We start from the raw sequence: 24,885 nt of genomic DNA, 5'->3' as shown, positions 1-24,885 counted from the left end.
TCTAAGCTCAGCCCAGGACAGCTCCAGCTGAAATTAAGTACACGCACAGATTTCCCCTCGCATTTAATTGCGGTAGATGCGTTTACAACAAACAAATATAGAAAAAGAGGTCGTTTGAAGCGAAATCCGCACGAGGAGACAGCTTCCTGCCTGCCGCGTGGCGCGCACAACACACACAATGTTGCCCCACGTCCGACCCGCATATGAGTGAATTCACACCGCACATAGCGAAGTTTGGGTAGATACAAAATCGGTTAAGCCCCGTGTTCGTGAAATCGTACAAACCGAAACCCGCATAAAGCGATTGGAAACCGGTGTTGTACGTTTAGGCATGCACAGGTTATACGCTACCGTGGTTATAACTGTGAGAATGACTGGACTTGACATCCTAAAGGTCGCCGGGTCGATCTGACCTCGCGGCGCGGCAGCAGAAACATTTGGGGGCGTTTTTTTAAAATCCCCCACACCCCGCTCAGTATCCTCCACGCAGTGGACAAAATTGGTGGGGCAAAGAGTGGGTCACCTCCACCTCTTCAAAGGTGGTTTGCCAGCGTTGACGCCAATTTTGCAGCCTTTGCCAATCCACCGCTGGATGAAGGCCTCCTCGCGTATACCTCTCTCGTAGCTTACACCGGTACTGTGCACACAAACGTACACACAACGTACACACAAACGTACACACACACGTACACAAACGTACACACACACACACCAGGTGTCAAAGCAAACGAACACCATCTGTAGGAGACTCGGGGACATATTTTTCTCGTGAGCTGAACTCCCAGAGAAGCCCCTGAACACGATTATAGTTAGGAAGGTAAGGGGCCATCCATTTAGTGCGTACGCATGGAGGGGGTTAACCCAAATGCGTATGCTACTGACAGACAATGTACGTACGCATAGGAAACGGGGGGGGGGGGGGGGATGAAGCCTCGATAATAACACTGGTCAACACACTTTTTCTGGCATAAGGTATTCCAACGGTTTTAAGGTAATTTTGGGGTGCTGATTCCAAATCTGGCATCAGTTTTTGTCTATCACATGAGGTTTTTGAGATATCAAATATTGCATTTTCAATTAAAACTGCAGAAGAAAAATATTAAATAAATGTGGATATCTGCATAACATGATATTATAAAGACACTATCCTAAAAATACAGCACCATATTTTAACACTAAAGCAGTCACTGACTCGCAACAACTTGCAATCATAAGTGACAGAGTTAATTTCGGGTAAAATCAATGAAAATGGGGTATGCCGATAGCATAAAAATTAGATGTGATAGAGCAAATCTGAGATCAGATTTGGAATCAGCACCCTGAAATTAGTCTAAAACAGCTGCAAAAGTCCAGGCCAGAAAAAAATGTTTTTTTTTTGACCAATGTAATTTGCCTACATTGGCCTTCAAATGAGCCACAGTTCAGTTTCTTCAGCTGTCAGACAACAAGTACCACCGGGAGAAGTGGGACTGTGGGAGAGGTGTCACTTGGATGCCACCGTGCCCCGGACCGCCAGCTATCACACAGCTCAGCAAAAATAAGTCGCCAAGGTACACAATTCTAGATTTGAAGCTTTCGTGACTTGAAACAGCAATTTTGCTGTGACGGTTACACCTGAAGACGGAAGCTTGTGTTGCCTCCGAAACGTCGTGATTTAATTTATTTGTTTTCTTTTTAACCTACGTGACTTTACCGAAAAAAACAAAGAGTACAAGGTACGTGACGTAATTCTTTAATGCAGCATTGATCGTTTCTGCGTGGATTAAATATCGGCCGTTCTATAGGATTCGGGGGGGGGGGGGGGGGTCAGGCGTACGTACGCAGGTGGGGGGAGGGGGGGTTGTAAGTAGTCCGCGTGCGTACAGGGAGTCAAGTTTTGACAGATTTTTGCGTACCTACTCAATGGATGGCCCCTAATGCATTGACACAGAACGGGCAATATACACGCGTATGTAGACACACGCAAAGGGTTAAACACACAACAAGTCGGCTGCTAAGGGGCAAGTGCTGCTAGCGAGCACCTATAGTGAAAGCCTGGCTCGGCTACGGTTCAGATAATAATGATAATCGACACTGATGTTAGCCGTGGTCGGGAATCGAACCGGGGTGCTTCGGGTTCCTAGGCGGTAGCTCTACTGTACACGCACACACACGCACGTGTCACACGTGCGTGTCAACATCTACAAAGACAAAGATCCCCCGTATAGCCTTAGACTGTAAGGGGGCAAATGCTACACACACATCACCTACACACACACACATCAACGCATACGTATGTACACACATGTAGATAGACACGCCCATGTAGACACACGTGTACACTTACGTACAGACACGCAGACAGGCACAAAGACAAAGATCCTTAACAGACTTTTATGGGAAGAGCAGGCCGGCAAGGCACACGAGGGTGTGATGGTCAACACCGGCCGCCTTTGTCTCCCCGGCGGTAATGTTTACGCACACCGCAGAAGGTCCTCGTTTAAAGGTTAAGTCGACCTAGGGAAGGCCCAGAAAGACCGGTTCCGTCAGTGGTCGCAAGCAGGAATCGAACTCGGGGAGTCGCCGGGTTTGTCGCGCTAACCGCTGAACCACCGCTCCCCCCCCACCACCACCACCAATGTACACAACACAAATACAAAGATCCCCCGTATAGCCTCCACAGACTGTGGGGGGTGTGTGAGAGAGGAGGGGGTGGGGCAAGTGCTGTTGGCGAGCTTCTATGAATGCCGGCACGGCACACGAGGTGGGGTGGATGGGTGGCCACCAAACCACGCCCGGGCCCTCCCCCCCCCCTCCCACTTGCTCAGTGGCGATTTTGGCTGCACCACCGGAACCAGGCGCTTCATTTGAGGCCGAGTCGACCTAGTTGCGGAAACCCGGGACGGCTGTGTTGACGACAGCCGTAGACGGGAATCGAACTCGGGTGAGTGTACGCCGGGGTTTGTCGCGCGGCGCGCTAGCAAACAACGCGCACACTCGCTCAGATACGTACGACACACAGACACGTGGACGCACGCATCACGCACGCGCGCGCGCGTTGGTGTGTTTGTGCGTAGCGCCTGCGCCGTTCTGTTCGGCTGCTGCTGCTGCTTGTCCAGTGGTCGCAACGCCCGAGAGAGAGAGAGACTGCCCCCCCTCCGTCCTTTCACTTCACGCAGGCTGCTGTTGCTGCTGCTGTAGCTGCTGCTGCTGTTGTTGTAACTGCGACTGGTGGTGGCACAAGAGGTGTCCGTCCTCCGCACAAATAGCTCAGCGCTCTCCTCCTCCTCCCTCCTCAAGTCCCCCCCCCCCCCACCCCATCATCATCATCCGGCAACGTCGTCGGTGGAGGAAGAGGCATCTGAGAAGCTGCCTCGGTTCTTTGGAACACGGTGAGGTTTGTCTGCACGGAAGAGAGAGAGTGGTTCGTGGTTGTGTGTTGTTTTTGCTTTGGGGAGGAGAGGGGGGGGGATTCAACATCAGCCCCGGTATGTGTGTGTGTGCACGTGTTAAGGGTGTATGTGGCCGGTGCGGCGTGCTGCTGCCGCTGGGGAGACAAAGGCGGCCGGGCGCGGTGTTGGCCACCCTCAATAGGTGCTCGCTAACGTCACTTTTCTCCAGCAGCCCGTCAAGAGGGACACACGCTGTGGTTATTTCATTCTGCTACGTGCTGTATCTTTTACCTGTCCCAGGCAGCCCGTGTGTTTTGTACGGGAGATCTTTGCTAGCGAGCGCGTGTGTGTGTCTGTGCGTGTGTGTGTGCGTGTGTGCGCGTGTGTGTGTGCGTGTGTGCGCATGTGTGTGTGTGTGTGTGCGTGCGCATGTGTGCGCGTGTGTGTGTGCGTGTGTGCGCGTGTGTGTGTGCGTGTGTGCGCATGTGTGTGTGTGTGCATGTGTGTGTGTGTGCGTGCGCATGTGTGCGCGTGTGTGTGTGCGTGTGTGCGCGTGTGTGTGTGCGCGTGCGCGTGTGCGTGCGTGTGTGTGCGTGCGTGCGTGTGCGTGCGTGTGTGTGCGTGCGTGTACGTGCGTGCGTGTACGTGTGTGCGTGTACGTGTGTGCGTGTGTTTATGTCACACATCTGCGCGTGTGCTAGATGAGAGAGGCGACCTTAATAGGTGCTCGCAGACTTGCCCCCAAAAGTCTCCGGGGATAATCCTGTTCACGTTTTTTTCTCTCTGTCCTCTCTCCGCACGTTAACTTCGCACGTACGTACGTACGTGTGTGTGTGTGCGTCTGAGCCGGTTCTGGGCCTCCCCTAGGTCGACTCAGCCTCAAATGAGCTTTTGTGTGGGGTATGCATGCGTAGGCGTGTGTGTACACGTGTCATTTTATACGTAGCGGGGGGGGGCTACGTGATATGAGCTGTAATCGAATGTACCCATGGCACACTCGAGTGCGTGTGTGTACGTGAACGTCTGCACACAGACACGCTTGCTTAGGTATGTCCGTGGATATTGTATACGGTGTGTCAATACGTATGTTATAACCTACATAGCGTGCATATTTTTTTACATGCGTGTGGACATTGCGTATATGCAAGTGCTCTCATGTACATGTCACTGTCATTTGCCCGAGCCCCTGAGTGTGTGTGTGTGTGCTGCATCGGTATGTGTGCGTGTGTTTGTCAACATATTCACCTGGCGTGTGATTTGAAAGCGCTAACAGATGCTGCCTGTGTATGCGTGCGCGTGTTTATATAAATGTGTATGTGGTTGTGTGTTTTTATGCACGGGTCCTTGACATTGTATCTAACCGGGCGACCCGAGTTCGATTCCCGCTCACGGCCAACACCCGGAACCGGTCCCGGGCCTCCCCTCGGTCGACTCAGCCTCGATATGAGTACCCGGTGCGGTGTGTAAACATCGCCGCTGGGGAGACAAAGGCGGCCGGGCGTGGTGCTGGCCACCCACCCCCTCGTGTGCCGTGCCGGCCTTCATAGGTGCTACTCGCTAACAGCACTTGCCCCAGCAGTCTGTGAAGGCTACACGGGGGATCTTTGTCTTTGTGTCTATGCGTACGGGCGTACGGGGAAGCGGTGGCGTAGTGGTTGGCGCACTGCGCAACGAACAACAGCGCGTCGGGTTCGATTCCCAAGATCGGTGAGCAAATAGCTAAACATCTAAGCCTAGCCATAGGTCGACGCAGACCACTGGGGAGACAAAGGCGGCCGGCCCGGGGGGGGGGGGTGATTGCCGTCATAGGTGCTCGCTGAAGAGCGCTTGCCTACCAACAGTCTGCCTGGCTGATCTTCGTCCAGGTGTAGCCTTAACAGACCTGTTAAGTCTTATTTCAAAAGCTGTTCGCGAGCACCTATTAAGGCCGGCACGGCACACGAGGGGATGGATCGACCAGCGCCACACATCTTGTCTCCACGGTGACGCTGTTTGCAATGCCCCAGCAGGTACTCATTTGAGGCCGAGTCGACCTAGAGGGGGGTAATCGAACTCGGGTCGCCGGGTTCGTTGCGTAGTTCGATGCGAGCCATCCCGCACCTCCGAATTAGCACGGTGCAAAGGAAGTTTGGCGTACGGTGCGCGCGCGCACACACACACACAAACATTCGTCTGTACGTATTCTTCCCCGCAAGAGCCACTCGCGTTCAGGGCAGGGATATGCAGCAGCAGCAGCAGCAACCTGTTGCTTGGGGGAGTGCGGAGAGGGAGCGAGAGCGCGAGAGCGGGAATCTTCCATAATTGACAAATCCCCCACGTGCATGCGAGAATGGCAAGAACCACGGTGGTGATGGTGGTGATGGTGGCGGTGGTGATGGTGGTGATGGTGGTGGTGGCGGTGGTGGTGGTGATGGTGGTGGCGGTGGTGGTGATGGTGGTGATGGCGATGGTGGTGATGGTGGTGATGGTGGTGATGGTGGTGGTGATGGTGGTGGCGGTGGTGATGGTGGTGATGGTGGTAGTGGTGGCGGTGGCTCCATCCATCTGTGCGTGCATGCGCTGGTACATGCTCTGTGACGATCCGCGTCACGGGTTACACACACGCATGTGTCACGCATGTCGGTCACGCATGGGCCACGAGACATCCACCTGTGTTTTGCTCGTTTGTTGGGTTCCTCGCTAAGCTACGGCCACCCTCTTGCCCCCGGCCCCCCCCCCATGATTCTTCCGCGTGAATGGGTGGCGGGGATACGGGGACGTGTCACGCGTGTTGTTGTCATGTTCTCACCGTAGACAACACGTGGGTCGAGCAATAACCCTGCTGTTGCTACGCAGAGAGACGGACAGACACACACACACAGGGAGCTATAATTCCCTGCACGAGTGTTTGTTGACCGCATGCACCACGGTGGGCCCGTGCCGACCATGGCTTTCACGCACTGCACAATGCGTGTGCGCGAACGCATGTAATATGTGGGTTGGGCAATAACCTATTGCTGGGTGTGCTCCGAAGGAACACACAGAGAGCGAGAGAGAGACGCAGTCATATCTCCCTGCGAGAGAATGTGCGGGTGTGTGCGCGAATGTTTATCGCATGCGCCCGATGCCTTGCGCTGTGGGCCCCTGCGTAGCCGAAGCAATGGCATGACCGTGCGTGTCGGTGCCATTGGCACGTGCGTGCGTAAACACGCATCGAGCAACAACGATCAGCGGCACGGGAGGAAACGTGAATGAGTCCGTGCGAATGGGGAGAGCGTGGGTCCAAATGCATGCGGAAGGATCAGGAAGGTGTGTGTGTGACAGCACTTTGCCCCAACAGTCTGTTAAGGCTATATATATTGGAGGGGGGGGGGGTATTTTTAAATCCTTTATATTAAGTTCGCTTGCTTGCTTGCGTGCTTGCTTGCTTGCTTACGACCGTGCAAATCTTTCGGTCGTTTTTTAGCCCACTTCCCGTGATCCAATCGAGCTGACATTTTGCACACAGACTCGTTGTGCGAGACAATTAATGTTCGTGACATTTTTTTCCAAAATTTTACACTGTTTAGGGAAAACAAATTAAATATTTAATTACCAATTGCTTAATACTGGCAGACAATCATCTGACCCATAGGTGGCAGCCATCTCAAGCCAGAGGACGAGAGGACTCTAGCCGCCACGCATATAAATGATTTATAGCGCTTGCTTGCTTGCTTGCGTGCTTGCTTGCTTGCTTACGACCGTGCAAATCTTTCGGTCGTTTTTTAACCCACTTCCCGTGATCCAATCGAGCTGACATTTTCCACACAGACTCGTTGTGCGTGACAATTAATTTTCGTGAAAAAAAATTTCCTACATTTTTACACTGTTTAGGGACTTTTTTAAAAATATTTTGATTACCAATTGCTTAATACTGGCAGACAATCATCTGACCCATAGGTGGCAGCCATCTCAAGCCAGAGGACGAGAGGACTCTAGCCGCCACGCATATAAAGGATTTATAGTGAAAAACTTTGTTTTTACGGGTAAATTTTTTACGTGTTAGGGCGATGAATGATGTTGTTGGTTAGCCGGGGTACTCGGGGACAAAGAGACACTGGCATAATCCCCCCCCCCCCCCACTGTGTGTGTGGGGATGCGTGTCCACGCGCTCGATGCGCCATACGGGGCAGGCATATCACACGCATGTGGCATGTGTGTGTGTCTTTGCACTGTTATGTGCGTAACTGGAGCAACCCACCTGCTGTTGCTGCTGCTGCTTGGTACGCAGGGAAAGACACAGGTGGTCAGTCATCGTTTCATGCGAGCGAGCGTGTGTGTGTGTGGACAAGCGTTTATTAATTGCACTTAAATTCGGTGTTTCCACCCAACTAAAAGTGCACCTAGCCTGGCACAAAGCGCCGTGGCGACGTCGCCGCCACTTAGTGGCAAACGGCGGTTGTTATGCATTACGTGGTTCTGCGCTATGTTGGCCGTACACAGCCTAAGCATGTGCCTGTCATGTGTGTGTATGCATGACGTGCCGTGTGTGTGTGTGTGGCTAAAGCACAGCAAGTTGGTACAGTAGGGGGCACAGGTGGTGCATCAGCCAGTCATCTCGGTCATCTCGGTCAGTCGACCCGTGGCACCTAGGTCTGCCCCGTGACCTCCTGCCAGCGGACGTTCGACACGTCACGTGGCCTCAAGGTGCACTTGGCCTGGCACAAGCGTCGTGGTGACGTCACCGCCACTTAGTGGCGAATGGCGGTTGTTGTCATGTATTATGTCAGAACGTACACGTGTGTGTAGGCTGTAGGTGAGTGGTAGCGCATCGGTTAGCGCGTTGTGCTACGAACCCGGCGACCCGAGTTCGATTCTCGCTCACGGCCAAACACCGGTGGCGGATGTCTCAATCGGTCCTGGGCCTTCCCCCTAGGTCGACTCAGCCTCAAATGAGCTACCTGGTGTGATGTGTAAACATAAACCACTGGGGAATAAAGGCGGCCGGCTGTAGTTCTGGTGCTGGCCACACACACACTCACCCACCCACCCGTGTGCCGTGCCGGCCTTCATAGGTGCTCGCCAACAACACTTTGCCCCCAACGATCTTCGTCTCTTGTTTTTTTCTCGCCGGCTGAGCAAACCACTTGTTGACGTTCGCTGGGATGCGCAGAGCGAAAGCGATAGCAGCCGTGATTCAATGTGAATAGTCGAACGCGCGTGTGCCCTGCATTTGGTATGCGCCGCGGCGTCGCACACGCTCGTGCTCATGCACATAACACGCAACGTGTGTGCTGTGTGAGTGTATGGGGGTGATTAGGTGGTGAGCGTTACTCCGGCCTACCTGGGTTCGATTCGCATGCCGCGGTTAACGTAAGCGTGGATTATCTTGAAGGCGTCTTGTGTGGGGGGCCTCTTCCTCGCTCGACTCAGCCTTAGGGCTATTGCGCGGTGTGTTGTTTCATCATCAGCCTCGAGCTACACCAGCAAACTCGATCAGTCTCAATAGGTGAACCTCATGGCGTGTGCCCCTGGGTACCGTAGTCACCCCGGCTCTCGCATCATGTCCGCGATGCAGTCATTTTGAGTCTGTTGTGATGGTCGGCGATGCGGCAATCGACTCATCTCGACGAGCTGTACACGATGCACTCTTCAAAGTTGCATTTTTCGACAACGGATTTTGTTATGCCGATGTTTGGCGTTTCGGCATCGCGGAGTGGCACTGATTTCGGATTGATTGGTACCCCAGTCGCGGCGTTAAGTACACCCTTGGGAAAAAATTAGTGTCCCAGAAATACAATATTTAATTGCCTCGGCTATTTTGTTTTATTTGGTACCCCGGGGTAGCGCCATAAGGAACAGGTGCTCGCTAACAGCACTCGCCCCGAGCAACAGTCCGCATGCCTACATGGCGAGTAGCGGCAGGATTATTGACCATACTTCACCACGCTCGTCTGTGCGAGTCGGTCAAGCCTGGGAGGGGGGGGGGCTAGCATAGACGTGGAGGCATAGAAGTGTGGTTCGATGGAGTTTGCTGCGATGCCCTCTGCTGCCCACCACGCAGTCCCGCGGTAGCCTCTGCCAGCAAGCTGGTGCATGGCGTTCGTCCATCCAAGCACCGTGCAGACTCAAACCCTGCGTAGCTTGCGATGGCTGACGGTATCGGGTGCATTCCCGGCGATTTGCTCATTTAGGCAATCGTGATAGCGATAATACAACGTTTGCCATTCGTCACACTGACTCCTAAATAGTAAATGTAAATATATTACCCATTATACTGTACTGCATACCACAATTGTTGCACTCCGTAACCTTGTCAAACAGGGCACTCACCCAGTATAGGTGTGTCACTAATTGCCTTTGGCCACGCCAGTTGTCAAGTCAAAATCATGTATTGGTCACTTGAGCTTTGACGCCATTGGTGCTCTTCCCTGCTTGCGGGCCTGAGCCAGTGGTGGAGATTCCTCGTTCACATGGCGGGGGCCGAGTCTATCCATACGACAACCACTGTTGATTTCTCCGCAAATTGGTGTCTCACTTTATCGACCGCGGAGCGATGATGGGCCGGGTCAACCGCCCAACCAGGATTTGAACTCGCGATCTTCCGATTGCGAGCCGCTCCATCTCCCTCCAATCGCCGAGCCACCTGGCCTCATTAATAGGGGATAATGTTTTCACTTGGTGGTAGGGGCATTCTTCAAATATGGCCGTGGGTAATTTCTCCAGATTGGCCACAAAAATTGTCCCATCCATTAGGATGCTGCAGTGCATTTTATCCCCAATTCGTGGTTGGGTAATTTCTTGGTATGCTTGGTCTCCTCCTTCTTGTTCTTCACGCTCGCTGACAGCTGCAGAAGTAGTGGTAGTGTCATATTTTTTAAAATTCATAACCAGGACATAATCCCACTGAAAACAGGAGGCGGGTTTTGCAAGGGATATGCGCGTTTTCACCTCGTAAAGCTAAAGAGGGCAGCTTGAATCGCCCTACATCTGATCAAAACAAATGCCACTTACAGTGCCATGTACAACAACATGAATTAATAGTTGGTGGGACACAAATCGACAGCACAACAGAGCACTTTATACGTGGGTGTAGTATACAGGGCAATCATTGATGGTGGAATGGGGTGAACGTCGGTGTAAAAAGGGGTGAGTGAGAGCAGAACGGAGTGTTTTTTTTGTGGGAATTGAATTGGATCATTTCAAAGCAGCATACCAACGTGGCTTGAAAGAGACAGCTAGTGTAATTAGTGCATGCGCGTGTTCCCTGCTGTGACACGTGCACACTGACAGATATTGTGGAACGAAAACTGAAAAGTGCAGACAGAAGGCATGCATGCTGGGAGTTAAAACTGAAAGGCCGAATGAGGAACACACTGTACATAGATCAGAGAGGAAATGCACATTTAGAGACGTAAATTTTGACCGCGATGAAACGTAAGTGGGTTAGGGGTTAGGGTACTTCGCTAAAGAGGACGATGGCCCGTGCACGGGATTGGTGGCAGAATCATCATCTTTCTCAGACACGCTTGAGGAAGAAGACGACCGCCACGGAGGTGGAGCAATGGAATCATATTCTTAGGTTTTTTCGGTAAAGTCACCACGTAGGTAAAAAATTAAAATGAATAAAAGTAAAATAAAAAAAATCACGACGTTTCGGAAGGCAACACAAGCTTCCGTCTTCAGGTGGAACTGTCACAGCACGATAGCTGTATCAGTAATTTTTTTTACCTACGTGACTTTACCGAAAAAACCTAAGAATATGAATCCTTGCGGTCACGAAAGCTTCAAATCTAGAATCAATGGAATCAGCTCAGGTGCAGCAGCAGCAGCGACGGATCGTGGGATCGCGAGGGTCGCGAGGGGAGAGTGCCGACGTGGGGCGGCTTTCATCCAGCAGTGGATGACTCACGGCTGTTGATGGCGAAGAGCCCCCACTGACACCAGGATGCACTTTTGCGAGAGAGCGACGTGGGTTTTTGTCTCACGAGGATTGGGGCAGCGTGCATTAGTCAACGACGCCTTGGGACATTCGCCCTCACCGCACCCCATCGCATCCGATCTAAGAAGCTAAGCGGAGTTGACTGTTATGGCTTGCCAGGTGTTGTAGGTGTGGGGCTGCAAGGTGATCAGGAGATGGCAGTGCTGAGTGTTACTCCCCTTTGTGCAGCGTGCTGGGTTTTCTCTGGATATGTTGGGGTTTTCCTCGAACGCGAAGCCAAACACGGTGAGCTTTTAAAAGCATCGGTTAATATTTCATCGATGAATTGTTGTTGTACCTGTGCCGGTAAGGGTTCAACTCATGCACCGCCCAATAAGAGGCGCGGCTCGTACTGGTGGAGCAGCGATGAGGAACTTGCACATCAGGATAACGCATCACAACTGCTATGTAGCCCGCTGTTGGAAATCACTGGGGAAGTCGCAGCGACGTCTTGTTAAAATCGAGGTGATTCTTACCTCCCGTTGACAGCCCCCGAGCCAGTGGTGCAAAATTCTACATTCCAATGGCAGGGGTGAGTCCACCAGTAGGACAACCGCTGTTGACTCCGCAGCAAAGTGGTACTTGGTTTATTGACCCTGGAGGGATGATGGGCTGGAGGAATGATGGAGGGATGATGGAGGGATGATGGAGGGATGATGGTCTGGAAGGATGATGGGCTGGAGGGATGATGGAGGGATGATGGAGGGATGATGGACCCTGGAGGGATGATGGGCTGAATGCACCTCCAACCGCGCTCGCTGCACTGCTGTGAGTGACATGGCCCGATTACTTCGGGCGCACAAGGTCAACAACAAACAAAAACACGGAACAAAAAAATGAAAAGTGCTAAAAAAAAAGTGTGCAGATTTGCCTGCTCGTAAATACGATGGGTAGGGGGGGGGGGAATCACTTACCATGAATTTAAATAGAAGCCATCTCCACTCACGGCCTGGACATTACAGCGAGCATATAGAGAGAGACAGAGAAAGAGTGGGAGATGTAGAGCCGTGGTGATGGTGGTGGCGGCAGGGGAGGTCGAGGTGGTAGGGGGGGGAGAGAACGGATAGAGCGATTTTTCCATTATACGTCTTGAAAAGAGTGACACGGCGCATTTGATTAGATGTGAGCAGGCAATGAGAACCTGTGGCACGTGTGTCCGATTGACAGGGCATTATACGTGGAACCCCCATCACGGTTGCTTGCCTCTCCCCCAGCTCTGTCTGCCACAGACCTGTGTTTAGATGAGTGCAGCCCATGCGATTCCTTGTAAAAAAAAAAATTCTAACAACGCGAAGCTGCAGCCCTACCATTTATTCTTCACTCCGCTGCTGGCGGAAGGGCCAAAAATGCTACACCATGCCGTAATCTTGTCATATAGGGCAAGTCGCCCAGCACAGGTGCGTATTACTCACTAATTGTCTTAAAACGTGGAGGGGGATACATTTACCGCGATTGGGTCATTCGTCCAATTTGGCCACGACAATTTCCCCACGGTGGATGTCTGTTGACAGCAATGAGATTTTATTGGTCCAAAAATAAATAAAGGTAAAGGCGCGGCCCTGCAAGTTGCTCGCCCACGCCCCTGTTGGCGGAAGGGCCTTCACTAGAGAGGTAGATATAGAGGGTATTTGGCCTACTCTTCAATTCTGGCCAGACGTCTTGAAGGAGAATTGAGTAGCCATAATTTGTCCCACCACACATGGCCTGCCAAGCCGGCTCACTGTGGTGTCTGTGTCTCCATTTATACTGCTGGGGGTGGCAGGGGGTGGCAAGGATATGGGGATTTAAGAAACCATTGTTTCAACCGCCGCACCGGGACATTGAGCCAGCAACCTCTGGATTTAAAGTCCAGCGTGCTAATCATGGCACCGCAGTCGCCGCATTCTTCTTCCTATTGTGATGTGCGGAGAGCATTGCACTGCTCTCATGCATTCTGCCCATTGTGGTGGACCGATATGATTTATGTGACTGCTATGGAATTCAATTACACAATTTTTTCAATACATCTGAGAGGGCTTACCTTTGACTTCTAAAATGGCATTAAACCAAACAAAATGTTGGTGTTGCTTTTAATAATTCATGCACGCGGAGCACGCGTGTACACCTACAGCGTATGCATGCCCTCCATACACTGCACACGCGCACACACACACGCATACGCTGCACTTGTAGAGTGTATAGAGGATATATTCGCTGCACGTGTACACACACACACACACACTTGCAGAACGAACAGCGTACATATGATGTCTGTACGTATAAGGTGCCAGTAACAGGTTGCTCGATTTGCTTGCTTTCTATCAGATCTGCCGTCACACCCTGCTGGAGGTGGATTCCTTGGCTCACTGATTATGGGGATTGTACATTTTAATTATTGTTTCGTGTTTATCGCGAGACTTAAAGCTATTTTGAACGTTAGCCTGACCCCCCCTGCCCTTATACGATTGAAAGTAATGAACTGTAATTTTCCATTTGAATATGTTCGATTTGATTATGTTACTACTGTTAAATTTCAGCTCTATAGCCCTTTTGGAAGATGATCAGAATCGAAATAATTCACTCACTCCATCACAGTCGTCCAGGTATGACAGGTACCATCGCCAGCATAGACGATTGCAGCCAATGAATGGTTCGCGGCCGTGAGGACGTTTGTTCAGGAGAAGGAGCAATGAAATCAGCTCGTATGATGGTGGAAGGTGGCTCGTTACATCTCAGAGGCGACAGCTTGGAGAGTTCCTAATCCAGCAGAGGATTGATCATGGTCGATGGTGATGATGGCCGCTCCGTAAAAAGCCATCAGTGGCTTCCTTACGAATAAAATTCCCTTGCCGTGGGAAAATGAATTTCCAGCACTGTCTCTGGGTTACCAACAGAGACGATCAAGGGAGACTGATATTATTGGTTTGACTGCACACCCGATCCGACCCTAGCCTCATGCGGTTGCGGGTGCGTGGCGAGCGGTCGCGTCATGGCCAGTGCACTGCGCGACAAAACGCGGTGGCCCGAATTCGATTCCCAGCCACGGCAAGCATCAGTGGTGATCATCTGCATCGGTCCTGGACATCACCAAGAACAGGGGTGGGGAACGTCCGGCCCGCGGGCTGTATTAGGCCTGCGAAATCATTTGGTCTGGCCCTGCCAAGGCAACCGCAGGCGGGACTCGAAATTCAATAAATCTAGGAGCAAACCTGGCAAAGCAGTTGCGAGTAGCAACATCATCAATACCAGCTAACACCACACGCCTCGCCAAAGAGAAGCAGTTCCAACCATCACATTAGGGGCGAGTTAATTAAACGTTTGAGCAAATGTCACAGCCTAATTTTTAAGTTGATAATTTTGTATGGCCCGCGAATGATGTTATAAATATCCAAATGGCCCTTGGCAGAAAAAAAGGTTCCCCACCCCTGACCTAGAACCTAGGTCGACTCATTCTTGGACGCGCACCTGGTTCTGTGTGCAAACAGGACTTCAGCCCAAGAGCCTGAGTAGGCTGCACGGAGTGGGGTGTGTGTGTGGGGGGAGGGGGGGTTCTTTGTGTATTCACATACATATTCAGCGTTTTATTGAGATGCCTGTTTACGCAGCAGTGCCACCACTCCGGGTGCCCACTCTGAGCAGCGGCGAATGAGTCGAGGCTCCGTTAATTAAAGCTCCACGCGCGCGCACTCCGTGTGACTTGTCAGCCGCGAGGCGCGCGCGGGCATGTGACCGCGTGCGAGTGAACGATGGAACGAACGAATTTAAAATCGTCACCGGCTCGCTCGTGGCACTTGGCACGCGGCCCTGGCCGAGGGAGAGAGGCAAGCGCACACCCTCGTTTACGCAATCGTTCATTCGTGAGTCCTTCCCTCCCGACCAAGCCCGCTGCACCTTAAAAAGGCCAAATGATTTTCATTACGTCCCACTTTTGATTTCGATTTTTGCATATTTTTTTCTCCTCTCAACCATATCCCGATTGCCTTTTAGGAGAGAGTTAATACGTCTCGATAGAATTTTTCACCTGAAATACATTTACATGGCATTAGGGAATGAATGAATAAATAAATGAATAGAGTGCGCCCGTCACGTGAAGTCCTTCAGGGGTCTGTCATGTCGTTGTAACCTTATTAACATATGGCTGGCTGTACGGTAACCCACCGCTTAAATGCATCACCCCCTCTGTGATGGACCCACTTTGATTTTATATATTTATTTTATTTTAATAATTCATGCACGAGAGGGTTCATTTAGTCTGCCTCTGATTGGAAGACTCTAAATATTAACAGGTGAATGTCCTACGGTCGCCCACAACGGAATCACCCTCAGCTCAGAAGCCCGGCAGCGTTTGGCTCGTAGTCGAATGGGAGACTGCCTTTGGAATATCAGGTGTTATAGGTTGGGCCTTCGTGGTGGCAGCACAGCAGATGATTCATGACTCTATCTGTGTGGAACTTGGAGTGTTACCCTCCCCCCGCCTACCCCTGTCCACCTCGTATTTGTGGCTTCCCTCTGGATTCCTCCTCCCACATGCCAAACACTCTTCAGTGGAATTGGCCAAACATCGCGATTCAGGACCCACCTGGACAAAACGGTCTTGAGACTCATCAGTCAAAACTTCCCGAGTAAAAAAACAGCGCGGCCGAGGCCTTCAGCCGGCAGTGGATAGACAAAAGGCTCTGAAATGTTTACAGTTTTTTTAAAATTACATTTTGCAACTGATAAAAAAAACGAATGGAGCGATTAAATCGGTTCGTGTGCAGGCGCCGGGTGGATTGTCGCACCGCAGTTTCACGGTAGGCGGCGGCGGCGTCGGCTCGGGTTAGTTCTTCATCCAGCAGTGGAGTTACCGTGGTTGCCGTCGTCGCTAACCGCGCTCCGTGTCGCTCTCGCCCCCTCGTTTCCCAGCGTGAGCGTCACGTGACCACAGCCATGGCCTCGGTGAGGAGGAAGTCGCAGAAGGAACGGGTCCTGCTGGCGCGCCAGGCCACCATGCCGGCGGCCCCCGTGCACGAGGGCATCATGCAGGCCGCCCGCGCACCCATCTCGTGCTTCTCAGCGCCGCCGTGAGTGATCCCCCTCCGATTTAAAGCTTTAGTGACTGCAGGGATTCGTCTTCTTGGTTCTTTCGGTAAAGTCACGTGGAAGGGAAATAATAAAATAATAAAAATAAAACATATTAAAATAATTCTCACGACGTTTCGGCCACAACGCAAGCAGCCGTCCTCAGGTGAAGAACAGGTCTGTCGGAAAGACAGCGTCTGAATTTCAGACGCTGTCTTTCCGACTTTCAGACGCCGTCTTTCCGACAGACCTGTTCTTCACCTGAGGACGGCTGCTTGCGTTGTGGCCGAAACGTCGTGAGAATTATTTTAATATGTTTTATTTTTATTATTTTATTATTTCCCTTCCACGTGACTTTACCGAAAGAACCAAGAAGATGATCCCCCTCCCTTCCTCCGCCCCCCCTCCCCCTTCCACGCAGCGCCGGGCAAACGGAGGCGTTCCGTCGGGAATTGCGTCCATCCGTCAATACGACTCGCTTCATTTTGTATTGTCAAGTTTATTATCGGGCTCAGTTTTTCCGAAAGGCGCTCTCAACTTGCTCCCGTCCGTCTCTTTGCCAATATTGCTTGTGCGTACGTTGTTCTTCCTTCGCACCGTACGGAGCCAACCGCGCTAACCGGAGGTGCGGGTGAAGGAGAATCTCAAGACATGTAGTCGTCCTTGCTACACGTTTGCATTGCGCTTGACAGGTGTTTGGTGTGATGACGTACGGTCGAGCAACTGGCACGACGTGGGGAGACATGCATCTAGCAGTGGATTGACAAAGGGCTACAAGCAGTAGTAGGTTTTTACCCTTTAAACTGGTACAAAACTGACACCTTTATACAAGGCATCATGTTTGCAATCACCACAACACAAGCAGTCAAAATGCAAACAAATGCTTAACCCGAGCTCTCAATACTCTGATAGTGCGCTGTTTTTGAGTTGTACGCCTTTTGGCGTCATCTGGTCCAACACCAATGGAGACTAGGCTCTAAGGAAAGCTGTCTCGGGTGTGGACCAATCAACTTCAAGGACAGAGCATATCATTACCATTACCAGAGTTGTTTCTTTTTGTTTACATTTTGACTGCTTGTGTTGTGGTTATTGCAAACATGATGCCTTGTTTAAATGTGTCAGTTTTGTACCAGTTTAAAGGGTAAAAATCTACTACTATATTTTGCCACTGGTAAAGTAGATGTCTCATAGTGTAAAGGGCTACAAAGTTATTATTGTTTGACGTTCCATGATAGCGGCGCATGGCGAGTTGTCTTCAAGTCTCGTTAACACCGTTGTCTGCGCTTGCACAAAATTGTAATTATCGTTCAGATAGCGTCTCGTTAAATTTTGCGAGATGTTATTTTTGCTTGACAAAAATGATGGCTTACGCGATGTTAATAATTGCGCAGTTATACAAAACAGTTGCGTAGAAGCACCCCTTATATAAGCACACAAATTATTTGTTGGTGATGCTGCTGTATTTCCTGTGGTATGTGCCCAAGCACAGATAACCCAAATTTTTTTTATATATTTGTAAATTTTTTCATTTTAAGGCAGTGTTATCGGGCGAATGTGTTTTATTTGCGTAATACAGGTTTGGGTCAGATCGCGTAAATACGCATAATTACGCGATCTAAACACAAAAAAACCTGTGCTATGGATGATATTGGCCGCAAAAGCCTACGTGTTTCTTTTCGTTTGGTATATAAGCTCAGTCCTGGTTTAGGAAAAACATGTTTATATCACACTGGTGGGAGTAAAGACAAATGGAAACTTCAGAGACAAGTACACGAGTTCAGATAACACATTCCTGCGGAGGGAGCTGGTAGGAACGTTGGGTTGCTCGGTCAATGGCTAGGGTCAACGGCGGCGTGGTGTATTCCGCAAATATGCCCGACTGTGAGGGCGGGCACAAGCCGGCGTGAGTAGGTTAAACGTTGAGTTTTATAAGGGCACCACGGGGTCACCAGCCCCACCCCTCCCACCCCCCACCCAGCCCCACCCTCCCCACCCAGTCCCTCCCCACACTCCCCTCTCCACCCAGCCCCACCCCTCCCATTTTTGGATGCACGATGGACGGACACAAGAATCCCCTGTGGGCTGGTGGAACCAGGTGGTTCCTACCAGTAAATTCAGATTCTACTGTCATTCGTATGAAGTGACTTGATAGCCAGCGTGCATGGGAAATGTGCCTTGCGTTAATCATCCTTCGAAGCAGGGTGTATTTATTCTCAAGAAGTGTGGTGACTCAATGCCTTGCGGGTTAGCGAGTGTCGTGTGTCGAAATTAGCTCATTCGTCGGTGCGTGGTGTGCATTGCCTGGCAAGCTGACTCAGTTGATGAGACACTGAACATCGAAGCGGCTCCACAGTAACGCTTGTATTGATAATAATAATGACGCCAACTTGTGAACGCGCACAGTATTCACTCATTCTTGACAGAGAGAGATACTCAGAGGCGTGAGCGACCGCAGACAAGCGGGAAGGCAGCAGCCAATCGGTGGGCCGGTGCCAACAATTTCACCAGCTCTGCGGTCCTCGATATATTAAGATGTTTATACGTGTGGAAGGAGAGAACCAGAGCATGTCGGGAAAACCCAGCGCTGTGGGCCATGCGTTAAAAATGCCGTTGTTGTTTTCTTACGTACAGAGACAAATGTGACAGAGGAGATATGCCCTTGGTTCATGTGTTTCGTTACTTATATTCTCCAGAACAACACGTGTTACTGATTATTTTGCGGAATGATAAATAGATCCGCATCCATTGATAATGCCAGCCACCCTGAGTTCTTTTTTTAATTTAAATACGCTTTTTTACCCTAGAAATCCTCGCTGAGTCTCACAACTCATTTCTAGAAGGTGCAGAGTAACTTGCAGTCAGGGAGCGGCGACGCTGCTGCTGCTGCTATATGCAACCTCAATTGAGCAATTCGCAGGTCATCTGTCAGCTCTGAAGATGTTTGGCCAATACCAGTTGTATTGCACGGGTTGCTTTTGTTAGCTACGGGTGGACACCGGTGGACCCAGAGGGAAACCCACACAGAGCAGGGGGAGAACAAAGACACTCCACATGAATCATTGATAATGCCAGCCACCCTGAGTTATTTTTTTTCTTTAATTTAAATACGCCTTTTTACCCGAGAAAGCCTCGCTGAGTCTCACAACTCATTTCTAGAAGGTGCAGAGTAACTTGCAGTCAGGGAGCGGCGACGCTGCTGCTGCTATATGTAACCCCGATTGAGTAATTCGCAGGTCATCTGTCAGTTCTGGAGATGTTTGGCCAATACCAGTTACATTGCACGGGTTACTTTTGTTAGCTACGGGTGGACACCTGTGGACCCAGAGTAAACCCACGCAGAACAATGGGAGAACACAGACACTCCACATGAATGGGTGCCCGAGTCGGGAATCGAACCCAGCCTCCTTCTAGCGATGAGCGTTGCTGTACCGCGGCCACCCTGACACCCGAAAAAGCGTGCGGAAATTCAAACACGAGCACCCGCAATGCTTTTCCGTCTCGACAAAAAAACTCCCACGTCTCCCAAATCTAGCCAACGGCACGACCCCGACAGCCCCGAGATCTTTATCGCGATCTTTATCGCCAGTGGCCCCGGATAATCCTGTTGTTGACGCGCTCTCCGCTATCAGCTGGTTTTCATAGCACGACTGTCCTGGTGGAAATATATTTTACACGGGTGATCATTTGAGGCCGAGTACACTTAGGGGAGGCCCAGGACCAGATCTGATATCACTTACCTACTACTAATAACAACCGTACCAATGTTTGGTGTCATATCGTGTCGTTCATACATCTCGCAGGCAGTAGCGAGACGATTAGTCAACCAGGATGTGAGCCGTCGCCAGGTATCGAACTCCAGCCACCAGGTTCATAGCAGAATGTTCTGACCAATGTGCTGCCACTCAGTAGTATCTCTAGCTAACACTACGTATGTGTATCTAAAGTACACACATATCTAAAGCACTACACTACTGCGTAGGTGTTCACAGTTGTGTTGTACAGCTCTCAGAAGTGGTTTCAGGTTGTACCACGGGGTTGTTCGGCTTGATGCCCAACGTTTCGTTCCATACATACATACATGTGCTGGGACCTTATTTAGGAACTTAATTCAGGAACTCATTTCATTTCCCAAAGAAGCTCCGAGCACGCGGAGCAAAACGTCGGACAGCCATGTCGACTAACGCGTGGTACAACCTCGTTGCTATGGCATCGATGGTCCGCTTCCAGCACCAAGGCCATACATTCAGCGAGTATTTACGGTGCCATGGTGCGGGCCGTCTGCTGTGAAGTGCACTTTGAAGGCCCTCGGACATTGTTCACAAGAGCTCGCCAACTTCGGCCAAATTGTCATAACAATAAAATGGAATTACTTTTCTCTTGTCATTTTTACAAAAGAATTGTATCCGAAGAATCCATTCTGAACTCTCACAGAGCAGGGTTACCCATTGTCTTCGAGAACAGCTCTCAGAAAAGCAGATATCAAGGAACTGCTTCAGAGATCTTGGCAAATGATATTCAGTCCATGCAGCATTGGGGCAGCATTTCTCCACCTGTCCTGCCACGTGAGAGTACTAATGTTTTTTCTTCGCTTGACAAACTGATATTTTTAATCCTCAGAGCTGGAATTTAGGCAAATTAAGTGCAGAACCAAATTTTAATACGATGGCCTTTTTTGTATTTACGTGTGCAGTCAAAGGTGACAGGGCTAACGCTCATTACCCCCGAGAACCCATTTTAATCACGGGGCTGCTCCCTGAATTCGCCTAAATTTCTCAATTTTTAAATTGCCTAATCCCACTGTAATCTAAGAGAACAAATCGCCCGGCCACTTTCCCCTCCCACCCTCGTCGCCCCAATTCGCGGTGATTTTGATGAACTGTCGCGAATCGGCATCGCAGCCGGTTTGTGAAATGTGTCTTGCCATTTGTGTCGTGAATGGTAGCGCCTCCAGTGTCTGCAACGAGGACGTGACATTGTTACATGCATTGCACGTCGATTCTTGCTCGCACGGTCAATGCTTTGTCGCGTGCTTGTGAATCTACATCACTTTCTGTTCCCACAATCGAGAGCAAGAGTAGAGCCTCACCATTCTGGCGAATTGCCCGATGATGCTGGATGCAATTACCAGCGAAACGTCGTACTCCAAAATTGTAAATGTTGTGGTTTCACTCTTCAACACACCGGTGGGCTAAAGTAGTGAACTATTTTCTCTTTTGTCAACGTGACACTTTTTTGCTGATTGGCCGTGTCGGGTGGTGGAGGATTATGACTCATTTATAAATAACGCGATCTAACCCAAAAACGTTTATTATGAATAATATTGGTCGCGAAAGCCTCCTACGTGTTAAACTAACCTAGTTATTGCCCATTGAATAGTTTTACATCAAACTAGGACCCATATCTCACAGAGAGGCGTCCTCGCCGATAAACACGCTGCAGTTCGCCCGCATTGGTGCAAGCAAGTCTGGTGGCTCTGCTGATGAGACACTGAATGTTGAATCGATTCTGGTGAGTGTATGCACTCCCGGAAGGAGGGCCGTGTGTGGCTGATAGAATATGGTGGAAAAAAAACAAAAACTTTTAAAAAATATTTTTTTTATGCGGAGGGATATATTGTCTGCTTACCATATCACATTCTTGAATGCAAAGCCATATTGCCTCATTGTGCATTATAATTGGCTCTCAATTACAATAGGGCATTTAAATATATATAAAGGTTGAATAAATAATCTAATATTTGCTGCGTTTTTTTTACCCTCTAATGTTGAGACCCAATTTTTCCTCGCAAAATATGCTATCAACAGACTCATCGCGTTTGGCATTGAACATAGCATATATGGAGTGTGCTCTTGCCAATGACATCTGGCAATCCACCAGCGTTTGAGAAACAAGCCTGACTGCACCGACGAGACCCAGATGCTCTAAACCGGTTCAGAGTTTTCTTGCTTAAATACATTTTGCTTGATATTGGTCTAAAAAGTCGATGCACGAAAGACATGTTTAAATATAGAGACGCAGAATGGAGTTGTGCTCTATACACTCGCTCTGTAAATACTACGATAGAATGCACGCCCCATTGCCAACTACACTCGCACAATCACGCTACCTCTGAAAACCTGTTGCTCTCACGTGGTCGCAAAATTGCGAGATGGTTCTCCAGATTCCGCGAGCTTTAATCTCATTACATCCGTGAGTTATTGACATCGCGGATGAAAACTGAATTCCGTCGATGCCGCACACCTGACCTGCTATTTTGTCCTTTCATTAAGCCCCCCCCCCCCCCCTGCTCTATTGTTGACCAGTGCAGCAGTCACTTCCTGCAAGGGATTACCCGCATGCATTAAAGGAGCCCACTCTCGTCTTATCTTAAATGTCTCACACAGAAGCGGTCGATACGGATCAATCAAAGCTCCGTTTCACCAGGTGGAAGTCGATGCAGCACAACGCGCGTGTGTGTGTGCGCAGACGTCTGGGGGAGGGCGCGCGCGCGCGTGCGTATTTTTCAGGTGGCGCGGTGGTTAGCGGCTCTCTCCGCGCAATGAACCCGGCGACCCGAGTTCGATTCCTGCTTCACGGCCGTCGATACCAGTGACGATTTTTTTTTTAACCGGTCGACTCGGCCTCAAATGACTGCCTTTTGCGGTGTGTGAACATCGCCGCTCGGGAGACAAAGGCGGCCGGGCGTGGAACCGACCACTCACCCCCCACTTGTGCCGTGCCGGCCTTCATAGGTTCGCCCCTAGCGGCACTTGCCTCAAAAGTATGCTAAGGCTACACGGGGGATCTTTGTCTTCTGATTGTTTTAAGCGGGGACATTTCTTTTCGAAAAGTCGTGGGGATGCGGCCACGGTGGTGCAACGGTTGGCACAATGGACTTGCGACCCAGAGGTCACCGGCTCAATACGATCCGTACGTGTGGCAGTTGAAACAGTGGTGCGTGTTTATTAAAATCCCATGCCTCTTGTCCACGCAGCATTATAATTGGGTAGACCACTGTTAGTCGAACTGCAGGTCACGTGTGGTGGAGTAAAGTGTGGGTGCTGCCACCCTTCTTCCAAGACATCTGGCCCAGCGTGGAAGAGTAAATGAACACACTCTGTAAGGGGCTCGATCGAGCTAGTTTCCTCTCGTTGAGGTCCTTTCTCCCAGTAGTGGCATAAGCAAAAAAAATCGCAGAGCTGCGCCTTTGTTTTCTCATCACATATTGCTCGCTTCCAGAAAGCGAGCAATATACGATGGACAGCACTTGTTTTTTTCCCTGGCGAGTTCGCCGCCGCTTGATGAGGAAGGGCTCCTGAAGCTTAGGACTGGATCCAGAATGGCAGGGGTTAACCCCGCGATGATAATCAGCGCAACAGCCACGGCGGTGGCGATGGTAACGTCGATGCCACGTCCTGGCGCTGCTTTAGAATTGGCCACGACTCGTTAGCAGGGCTTCCTGAACTGTCCGTGCAAAGTGTTGTTCTTCTCTTTTCAGCGCGTAAATTCTTCCTCCGTGCATTCCGACGTAAACATTTTAAAAGGTCAAGTTAAAGGTGCAAGTGCAGCCTCGCAATTGCTCATGGCAACGCTCGCGGAAAGGCCTCCACTTGGAGGGGGCTATCGAAAGCCCCCCGATAGAGGGTGTTTGACCTACTCATTCGCACTGATGGGACATCTTGGAAAAAAACTAAACTATTTATGAACAATTTTTATTTTACCAGGAAAGGCCCAACTGAGCTGCATAGCTCTTTTTTCAGAAACGACCTGGCCACAGATGATAGCTCAACAAAGCGCCCCATCGCGTGGAAATGTATTTTGCAGCCAAATACTCTAAACGCACGTTGATTCTAAACGTGGAGGGAAGAACCCGGAGATCGAACCCACGACGTCCTGTATACCGGGCGAGGTCCTTAACATCTCGCCACCGCGGCACACCAAAAGGAGGTGGGAATACCCACACTTTACCCCAGCACACGCCACCTACCGATCATCGACTAACTGTGGTGCACGGTGGAGGGTGGATGGTTTTAAAAAAATCTCGCCCATTGTTTCAACTGCCGTTGCCGGGAGATTGAACATTGAATAGGCCGCCCTCTGCATTTCAATTCCAGTGTGCCAAACCATTGTACTACGGCAGCATCTCTAATGAACAAAACAAAAAAGAGATGAATAATTTGACGAAATACCCCCGAGTAGGATATTCCTGAAAATGAGCATTTTACACTCGACGGTGCCTTTTGTGTGGGCGATCGTATGAATCACAACACTGGCATTGTCGGGAGAGAGTGGCGTTTTTTGGCACCTGCCTGCCCGATATTCTAGCACAGTCGTAATGGGAAGCGTTTGACAGCGAGAATCAACAAGTGCTTCTCCCGCGAGGAGGAAGGCAAGGGGGGGAGGGAGGGAGGGGGAAGGCTTGGCTGGCTTGTGGCTTGCAGTTCTCTCGCGCGTGTGTGTGTGTCTCCCTGTTGCACGAAGCCATTACTCATTTGGCGACCAAAACCAGCGCCGTGCCAGGCTGCGTGGCGGGACATACTCCCTCAAGGCATCGCC

General features: G+C 50.5%; 1 protein-coding gene across 4 annotated transcripts in view; it reads left to right on the top strand.

Annotated features, from left to right (window-relative positions):
* Positions 1–2,794: 2,794 nt before the first annotated feature.
* The window catches only part of BAIAP3 (BAI1 associated protein 3), an 81,662-nt gene continuing 59,571 nt past the window's right edge, over positions 2,795–24,885 (top strand). Inside the window, exons 1-2 of one of the 4 annotated variants that reach the window (XM_061548865.1) lie at positions 2,795–2,923; positions 16,195–16,352. In XM_061548865.1, the coding sequence (XP_061404849.1) occupies positions 16,219–16,352 (134 nt within the window). In that variant the 5' untranslated portion in view covers positions 2,795–2,923; positions 16,195–16,218. Of the gene's footprint in view, positions 2,924–3,185; positions 3,372–16,194; positions 16,353–24,885 lie in introns of those variants that run through there. The other 3 variants (XM_061548866.1, XM_061548864.1, XM_061548867.1) reach the window with 3 other exon arrangements.

Source organism: Lethenteron reissneri, chromosome 10, assembly GCF_015708825.2.
Source record: "Lethenteron reissneri isolate LAM-NWPU_2019-01 chromosome 10, ASM1570882v1, whole genome shotgun sequence".
NCBI classification, from domain to species: Eukaryota; Metazoa; Chordata; class Hyperoartia; order Petromyzontiformes; family Petromyzontidae; genus Lethenteron; species Lethenteron reissneri.
This window is presented reverse-complemented; position numbering and strand designations above follow the sequence as displayed.